The 9870-nt window shown below is 40.6% G+C and overlaps 1 protein-coding gene across 4 annotated transcripts in view; it reads left to right on the forward strand.

The window, feature by feature from the left end:
* IGSF5 (immunoglobulin superfamily member 5) overlaps window positions 1–7578 on the forward strand; it is a 61453-nt gene extending 53875 nt beyond the window's left edge. For all 4 annotated transcript variants that reach the window (XM_006158165.3, XM_006158166.3, XM_006158167.3 and 1 more), the window contains one exon: window positions 6788–7578. In XM_006158165.3, the coding sequence (XP_006158227.1) occupies window positions 6788–6883 (96 nt within the window). In that variant the 3' untranslated portion in view covers window positions 6884–7578. The remainder of the gene's footprint in view (window positions 1–6787) is intronic.
* The last annotated feature ends 2292 nt before the right edge of the window (window positions 7579–9870 follow it).

A 9870-nucleotide genomic window follows, 5' to 3' on the forward strand; every position in this document is an offset into this window, starting at 1 on the left:
CACACCCCCCAAAGAGAAAAACCCTTTCCAAAAAAAAAAAAAAAAAAAAAGTAATGCCAGGACCACTAGAAGGCTGGATTGTTGTGGTTAGAGCAGGGTTTTTGGGGAAAGATCAAACATCTAATTTGGGGCTTGTAGATTTTGAGGTATCTGTTTGACATACATATGGAGAAGCAGAGTGTGCAGTTGTGTTCTTGAGTCTGTAGTTCCAAGGACAGGCATGAGCTGTAGATATTGTTGACTGGTAAGCAATGTGATGGGAGCTGTACTCTCACAGAAGAAAACAGTCAACTGAGGACATCATATGTCCATATTCTGTTGATTGTCATACATGAATGAATTAGAATTCATATGCAGAAAACAAGATATTTTATATCCAAAGTTATATTAAACAATATATAATATATGTAATATATATAATCTGCACCCTTTGCTGGCCTGTACAAATGCAACTTCAAATGTGAAATTTTTTGATGCAGTTCTGAGAGGATTTTCCCAGTAGATGTGGATATTCTCCTCTTTGTTCTTTTGGAAATGCTAACATCACAGATTGGATTTCTAACAGCAGACAGAATCAGATAGTCTTGACTTTGTTCTGCATGAGCGTTTCAGTTACCTTGAGGTGACAGTGCCTAGCTTATGCCTTCACAGCTCTGGTTATTCTTTCTTGGATTGTATTTACATGAGTTTTCAGGTAGCTGCAGGCTATAATATTCCTCCCTGCAATTGGGATTCAGCTCAGCAGATGCATCTTGCCAGTGGTGTGTGCCTTTCAGGCTTTTAAGGGAGGAAGGGGAGCTTTGATTGATGCTCTGTCATGTAGCGGGAGGACCTATGTGACATTATTAGTGGCAATCCAGGTAGCCAGGCAGGAAGACATATGAGGGGTCTGTGGTACAAAAGAAGCTGAGCCTCAGTGATAAATCATTAACTCTCAATACAATTTCAGGCTACGTTCCTCAGGCAGGGTGTCAAGAAAATGGAGAGGTAGATTTCTTTCCATGGCATCTGCTTTCTTTGCCACATGTATCTTTTGTTGTGTTTAATCTGAAGTTGATAGGGTTAACTTTAGAAATTTAACAAGTTTCCTTTAGAAAGACCAGTCTCTGACTAAAACGGTGGTGTGTAAAAGGAAAGAATCATCAGGCCATGAAGGGAGTTGCATGGAAGAACCCGGGTAGAAGGGTCACAGGCTGGTGAAGAGGGGCTCTTTCCCACCCAGTGTTAAGCATGGACACCTCAAGAATATATTTAAGCCAACCGTTATTTACATAACTTTTCAGTGGTTACCTTTTGCCAATTGTCTTTCCATTTGAAAAGCCAAAGTATTCAGGTATGTAGCGGTGGGAGAGGCCAAGGCTGGGAGGAGATTCAGAAGAGGATCAGGTCAGATAATTCCCCATGAAAAGCATCCAGTATAATGAGGAAAAGGGGAAACTCTAGATGCATTTGGATACAAGAATAGAGAATGACATTTTGGAACTTGGAGTGATACTTCTAAAGCTTGTAGGGCTTTGGAAATACAGAGGGAGTAAAATTTTAAAGGGTTTCTGTTACTGAATCATGTAAACAGCTAAATAATCTATTGGTGGAAAAAGGGCAGTAGCTAGCGAGGTGCTTAGCCCTGGGTGCTGGTAACGTAACCTTGTGTTTCTTGAAGTATTTGTAAGGTTTCCAGGAGAGCTGTGAGCCTCAGCAGAGAGCATCAGACCCATAAGAGGCAAACCAGGGTTCCAGGAAGATCAGTTGTTTCTGTCCAGGCTAGATATGGGCAAGAGGTTTTCTTAAATGCCTGGATTTTACTACTTACAGTAGAGGACCTTTAGATCAAGCACAATCCTTTGGTTATAACCGAAGGGTGTCTTTGCAGACATGGGCCGGACACTACCTCTAGGCAGCCCATTTTAGAAGACCTGGACACCGGGTGTGTCATGGGCAGTGCTTCCCATGAAACTCTTGGAGAATCAGAGAAGGGAATGAGAAAGTTGGGCCTGAAACACAGTAGTTCTCTTCCCTGCCTCTGGTCCAAAGAGAACAAAGTCTATGTGGTTAACAGGACAGTGGAGAGCAACCAGGTAGTACAGGCCAAGGTGACCTTGGCACAGATCTTCCTTTTTAAGAGCTTCTTGAAGGCCAGGACCTGTAGCCCCACTTGGTCTCTGATGTCCAAGTTGCCAGGACAATGCAATCACGGTCTTCCTTTTCACAATCTTTCTTCCGTCTGTAGTGAGTGAGCCTTGTTCCTTAATGGGCCCAGGAAAGGCAGATGAGTCTTTTCTTCTCTCCACATGCCTTGGTGTGACTCCAGTTTGTTATTTCAGCTGCCCATATTGCAGGGTGTTTCTGGGGCAGAGATGGTGCCCAGTGGAGCTCTGTCTGAGAAGCTGGCTTGTTAGAGTTCAGGGTTATTGACTATGGACTGAGCTCTTTTGCAGAAAAGCCTTAACAGGCTCAGGTGCTGAAAAGTCTTCAAATTAAATGGAAGTTCTGAAGCTTTGAATCAGCTTGCAACAAACACTGCCCAATGTTGGTTGCTGTGGAGTTTTTTGGGTCAGATAAACAGCCTACCCATGGAGACACAGCATGTATGATAGCAACTAAAGCTTTTGCTTTGTATTAGAAGGTCTTGGAGTAGGACTATGTGGTTGAGTAAACAGTACAGCAGATGGTCAAGCCATGCACATACCCTCTTCATGCTGGTCTTCTCATCTGCATAACCTGGTGGTCTGTCTACTTCAGCATTTTCAGAAGGTCTTAGCTAGTGAATGACTACTGACTACACACAGTCCAGCAGTGTTCCTAGGTGCCCACTAAGTAGTCAGTCATTCAAGTGGAGAATATCTTCAATGTCCAGGGTGATGCCGTCAGGAGAAAGGTGCTATGAGGAACATGCATGCCCATATAGGCATTGTTCTTGTTCTGCTCATCTTAATCTGCTTATGACAAGAAATATTACTAGACAACCTTGGAAGAAAATACAACCTAAAAGTGACATTATGTTTAAGGTCAAGCTTAGTGTCCCAAGGCATTCATGCTTAACTATACTGAGAAGGGGTTGGAATGAAAGTGTCCCTATTCTTGTCCCTTCTTCCTGGAATTGCATGGATTTTCCTACAAATATAAAAAGATCAACATCCAGCTCAGGGCCACGTATGGCACTAGGAGGAGAAAGGAGCATAGCTAGGTCACTTGTGCCCTCACCTTCCATGTACGACCTCTTGTCCCACCCTGAGTTCTGCACACTGTGTCTGCATCTTGGGGCTTCAGAGAGCCTATACATGCTGCACCTTCATTATGAATTACCCAGCACAATTTGGATTATATCCAACAGTTACTAAAATGAGAAACTACATTTTATTTTATTTTTCTTTAGCTTTTGTTATAAGGTGCATGCATTCATTGGATAAACAGAGAAAGAGAGAGAGAGAGAAATCACACCCCTCCACCCCGGAGAGGAGATCAATACACAGCAGTCCTTTAGTCTCTATTCTCCTCTTGGGATTTTGGGCATGCACAAACATGTGCCTGATGTGCTTTTCAAGCTGCCAGGTCTGGGACTTGAACTGCATGGTTGGCCATGTGGATGCCAGCTGTCTTAATCTTTGGGTCACCTGCTGGCCTTAGAATTTTAGTACTATAAGAAGGGTAGAAAACCCCATTTGCCTCTGTGCCAGCTCACTTTAGCTCTTGCCTCCTCACTGTCCTTTTGGTTAAAGTCTGGGGCGCTAGAGGCCCATACCACATGGAGAAGGGCAAGACAAGATGTAATGAGGAGACTCTTTTGAAATCCTTAGTTATCTCTTGATACTTTCAGCACTAGAAGTCCTTAGAAAATTTCAGAAGAGTGAGGACTTGTCTCAGAGCCAGTGTCATAGGGGACAGGCCATGGGCTGGAGTTTTCACCAAAGCAGGCCAACCACCATGGTCAGAAGCCATGAGAGATGGTGGCTGTCATAGGTCAGGTCTATAGATGGGGCTTGGTTATGTACAATGAGAGGAATCACCAGTTTCTAGGGCCCTGAGCGCCAAGCTGCATGGAGTGCTGGCCCAGCTGTTTTGATTTATTCTTGCATTGCTAACAGAGATACTTGAGACTGGGTGATTTATAAAGAAATAGAGGCGTATTAACTCACTCTGGTGGCTAGAGTATCCAAAGGCATAGATAGGCCTAGCATCAGGCTGGTCTACAGCATGGCTGATAGAAGCACAGAAGATGGCGGGTGCTTGCAGAGAGAGAGAGAGAAAAAAAAAAAAAAAAGGCAAGCTGCGGGAAGCTCTAGTAAAACAACCAGCTTTCCCGAGAACGAATTCCTTCTCGTGAGAGTAGAACTTATTGGGTCTTATGAGATATAGTTAATCATAGTTAGTTCATTAGAGTGTTGCTTCCATGAAGCAATCACTATGATCCAGTCATGGCCCACAAGATCTCACCACGTCCTAACATCAGATTCCAAAACATGAAACTTTGGAGGACAAGTCGTTACCCAAACCATGACACTTGCTCATCTCTACCTCTCAACTCTCTCCCCTTTTGGGGTCTTTGCTGAATGGAAAAAAAAAATGGAATGGGAAGTCCTTATTCCTGCCATTACCTGGCAGAAACAGAAGTATGTTTCCTGAACCCTGGAACCTTGTTTTCCAAAAGAATGGTTGTTGAAGTGGAGGATCTCTGGATCAGGATCTTTGGATCAGGGTCTCTGGAGAAAAAGGCCTAAGAATTAGTACTTTTTACCATGATTCCCAGGTCATCTGCTTTGAGGAAGATATTTTTATAGCCTGCTATGAAAACAAAAAAGACAAGTATAGCATTGTTTCTAAGCAAGGGTTAGCTGGTTTCCGGGAGTTTGTATACCACTGTGCGTTTAGAGTTGTTTGTACCTCATGTCCTTGCAGCACTGAGCTTGCTGCAAGACATGGAGATTTTGAGATGCTTACAGTGGTGCTGTGATCAATGTCGAATGAAAGGTCTCAGTACTAAAGTACTCCATCATCCATGCAGCACCATAGTGGGGATCCACTTTGATAGACCTGTGTGGTAGGTGGACCCTAAAACACACTGCATGCAAAATGGATGAAAGATATAATAGGATTTTGCACTGTAGAGACTCAGATCATGCATTAAATCATGGGAAGGACCAGGAGAAAAGAGATGTTCAAAACTGACATACCAAAACATCACATTATTCTTTATTGATTATTTCTATTCTAATTGAATTTACAATTAGAATATGTAATACTAACACTATATTCTAGACAGGAATTTCTGTTGGTGTAACTGTAGTTGAAACACATTAGGATAAACCTGATAAATAAAATGTGAAATTTTTACTAAGAACTATAATTGCTTATGGGGAAATGCAAGCTCCTTTTATTTTTCTATGAAGCTACTGGGTTTACAAATGTTTTACATCTCGATGAATATCTACAACAAACAATCCTCATTTTCCTCTCCATTTTCTATGCCTCATGTCACTGTCAGTCCATTGTTTTTGGTTGTTTTAGGCAATTCTATCTCTGTCAGTTTTAGAGGATGAATGTATGAACAATTTGAAACCTGGATTAAGCTTTCCCTGTCATTCACTCCTCATATTAAGATCAACAGAATAAGCTCTTGATAAATTTAGAAAATAGCAAGATCATGCAACATGATAGTGAGGACAACAGCAAACATCCAACAAAATCTCAATCATACTCACAGCACAAAGCAAAATTCTTTTTTTTAAAAAAAAATTTGTTTTTTAATTTGCTGGAAGGCCAGTGCACTTACAAGAGAGAGAAAGAAAAAGAAAGTGAAAAAGCAACACTTGGGGGGATGGTCACACTGCAATCTCTTCTCCTTTCCTCCTTTCAGAATTTTGGACACACACACAGGCATGCACACGCATGTGCCCAGCATGGTTTCCAAAGTGCCCGGCCCAGGACTCGAACTGCATGGTCCATCCTGTGGAATCCAGTTGCTTTAACCACTACACCCTCAGCTGGCCTAGAAAGCACAATCCTTATAGCACATGGCTGAAATAGTTCAAGCAGCTCTCGAATTTTCTTTGTGTATCGGGAGTCAATAAATTGAAACTACAAGCCAGAATTCTATTTTCAAGACTTACTAACATTTCCATCACAATGTGAATAATTTATTGTGTCCAGTTACATTATTTAAGATGTTAAATGCAGCTAATATGCCCCAGAACCTGAGCTGGCATGCTCAAGACTGGCAGAAAAAACACATTGCACACATTTTTAATAGGGTGATTCTATTAGCCAGACTGATACCTCCGAAGGATTCAATGGTTTATTTGGGATTACATTTCTGAAGGAGAAGGACAAGGACCTCTTCCTTCCTGACAGGAGCCAGCATCCTTCACTGCCCAAGCAGGTAGAAGGGTGATTTAATTGGAATCAGTTCTTCAGTATTGTCCTTGTATTAGAAAGAATGTGTCATTTAAAGAAGTTCAGAAATATATTTTGATTTCAAAAAGCTACCAGGCAGAGCAAGAACTTCCTAGGAAAAGAGATAAACAAATCAAAATAGTGAATCTGCAGTAATTTTCTTTCATAAAAACAAATATTGGATTCTTTGATATGGATTGCCCTTTGGGCCCTGAACTTAGAAAACTTTCTTGAGTGTATATTATTGGAAATAATGAAAGAAAAGAAGGGTATGTGTTAACATTTTTGTTTTTCTATGCATCCTAATTTGATCTTGTTTGATAAGTGGAGTTTTCTTCTTGAGTGTGCATTTCTCAGTGATCTCAGCTGATTAAATGGACCCTTTCCCCTTTGTTAACAGGAATCTGCTCAACAGCGGCAAGGCCCAGCAAAGCAGCCCCGGGTTTCATTTCCCATGGCCAGTCCCATGAAGATCAGAAACGTAACTTTAGTATAGTGAAAACTTCCTCTGGGCTGTACTTTGCACTTGGCCGACAATTGACAACATGACGATGCCATCGTTCCTCTCTGTCCTAAGACTAGGCTCCTGCATTGTCGCCGTGACCTGAAGAAGGGATGTTGGAGTCCTTGGCACTGATAATTTATAGTGAGGGGAGGAATCAATTCTCCCACATTCTCAAGTACAATCTGACCTTTAGAATGATTCAAGTTTTAGTGAATCCCATAAAGTGACTAAGAAAAAGCTGTAAATTCATCATAATAAGGTTTCTCATCATTGCACACTCCTGTTTGCTAATCTAACAAATGGTAGATAAGTCTATTCTACCATGACGTTTAAAATATTTTTATCTTAAATTGTATTTAAATGACATTTATGTATGTTTAATAGGGGGGAGCATTATTTCATGTTATCAGTGAAAAAGAGAATAAAAATAAGAACCAGTCCAAAGTCTGCAATTGATTGGCAAGTCAGAGTTTAAAAGTTTAAAAGACAATAAAATTCTAGTGATTGTATGCATGAAGACACTTGTTTGTATTTGCTACTTAGTCAGGCTTGTTCTAATCTCCTCAAGGGAATTAGATGTGGATTATGCTTTGCAGGGACCTACTCACATACTACAACATCAGGAAAAAACTGGAAATGGTCATTGTGTTCTTTAATAAATATAAAATAAAATGTTAACAAACCTGTATTTTCTTTCTCTTAATTAAAAATATTTTATTCCTTTATTTTTCCATTTATTCATTTATTTATCTTTTTATAAAAAAAAGTTATAAATTTTTAACTAACTTTCTTAACTATTTACCGCTCTGGTTGTAGCTTATAGAATCATAATGTTTAGGAATAAAGCATTTTCCAGGAAGGAAAGCAGGACTTCTATAAAAATCCATGTTAATGTCATTTTTGTCTTTTGTTCCTGCACATCTATCTTACTTAAAGTTAACATAGATGCTGTCATTAAGAATGAAATGACTGGGGACCAGCAGATGGTGTAATGGTTATGTCATTGTACTCCCATGTAGTTGACCGTGGTTTGAGTCCTGAACCTGGCAGCTTAAAACTCATGTCAGGTGTGTGTGTGTGTGTGTGTGTGTGTGCCCAAAATCCCGAGAGGAGAATGGAGAAGGGATTGCAGTATGGCCATCCCCCTGGGGGTAGAAGGATTGATTTCTTGTTTTCCGTAGCTCTGTCTTTTTGGTGAGCGCACCACCCTATAGCAAAAATCTCTCTTAAAAAAGAAAGAATGAAATTGCTGCCTTTTTCTAGATGATTTTGTTTTTCATGTACATGTACTCAGTGACCTTCACAACCATATCACCCCTTCAGAGCTCAAGTTGAGACAGGACTGTTCTGTGACTGGGCTCAGCAATGGTTACTGAAGCTCTCTGTGCTGGTTGGTGATCCACAACAGCTCTGATTCCCTCATGCACAAACATGTTATTGCTATAGTAGATTTTTGACCTTCAAAATGTGTCAGGATTTTAGTGAATTCTTTAAAGTTACTAAATACAAGATGCAAGTTTGTAATGATGATGTTGATAATGTTTTTCTTTTCTTTCTTTTTTTTTTTTTTGAAATTTTCCAGAGGGTGTGTGTACCTACCAGAGAGACAGAAAGATAGAGAAAGGGACCGAGGTGGGGAGGGAGAAGCTGCCTCCTCATGTGTCACAGTTACACCACAATCCCTTCTCCATCCTGTCAGAATTTTGGGCACATTCACACATACCCGGTGTGTTTTATAAGCTTCTGGGTTCAGGATTTGAACTGTGTGGTTGGCCATGTAGGACCCTGCTCCCTTAATGTCCAGGCCATAAGGCCAGCTCTATGATGTTTCTCATTGTTCAACGTTCTCACTTAATAATCCGATAAAAGGTAGACAAGCCTGATACCACCATGATTTATAAGATACTTTTTGATCTCAAATCACGTTCAGTCCCTACCCTAGACTATCTCCTATGAACCAACAATGATCTCAAAGGGTATTTCCTGGCAAAATATGGGGCTGTGGAGGGTATCTAGTTTGATTGGCTGATGACCATACCACACAGTATCCATTCTACATGATTGGTACTCACACAACATTTGTTCCAATCAAGTGGTGTTCATGCCTTACTGGTTGTCTGGTTATTTTTTTTCATGACTGTTCAAGAAAATCATGAAAACTATTGTCATCTCTTCTAAGACTGTTTTTATTTTCTTGTGAGTACAACTGAAATAAAATATTAAAAATTCCTGAATATTGCTTTCATCTTTCCTAAGAGTCTTTTCTGTGAAAAAAATTGCCAATTGAACGGCTCTTTGTTGTTGTACTAATTTCTTCACTCCCTGGGGGTGTGGTTCTGTTTCCCAACACCATCTTTGTTTCTTTAAAAGATTTTTGCCATAGAGTTTGTGCACTTGCGAGAGAGAGAGAGAGGGACATACTGAGGGAAAGTGAAATGTCACCCTCATGGGGATGGTCTTGTTGCAATACCTTCTCCTCCATTCTCCTGCCAGGATTTTGGGCATGCACATGCTCAGTGTGATTTTCAAGCTGTTGAGTCAGGACTTGCACTATGGTTGGCCATGTGGGAGCCCAGCACCTTAAATACTACACTTCCTGCTAGCCTCCTACCATCATTTTTGAATGGTGCAGGATACAAGGAAGACAAGAATGCTCATGAGACCCCATCAGATAGAGCTAATGAGTGAATCCTGCGTCCTTTACTTCATGGTTTATTTTCCTGAAAATTTCATGAAATCTAGATCTCTTGCCAGACAAGGCAAATGTCATGTCATTTATGCCCTTTGTAACCCTTACAGCGCCTAATATATAGCAAGTGTTTCAGTAAATGTTGACATCAGACAGGTCAATACTAAGAATATTGAATGTAATAAATATTCATCATTGGCCTGCTGTAAGGGTCATATTTTCATGGTTATTTCAGAGTCATGGGTATTGCATATAGAATATAATTGGTGGGGCTGTAGTGAAAGGGGAA

The sequence above is a fragment of the Tupaia chinensis genome, unplaced genomic scaffold, assembly GCF_000334495.1.
Source record: "Tupaia chinensis unplaced genomic scaffold, TupChi_1.0 Scaffold000574_1, whole genome shotgun sequence".
In the NCBI taxonomy this organism is placed as follows: domain Eukaryota; kingdom Metazoa; phylum Chordata; class Mammalia; order Scandentia; family Tupaiidae; genus Tupaia; species Tupaia belangeri.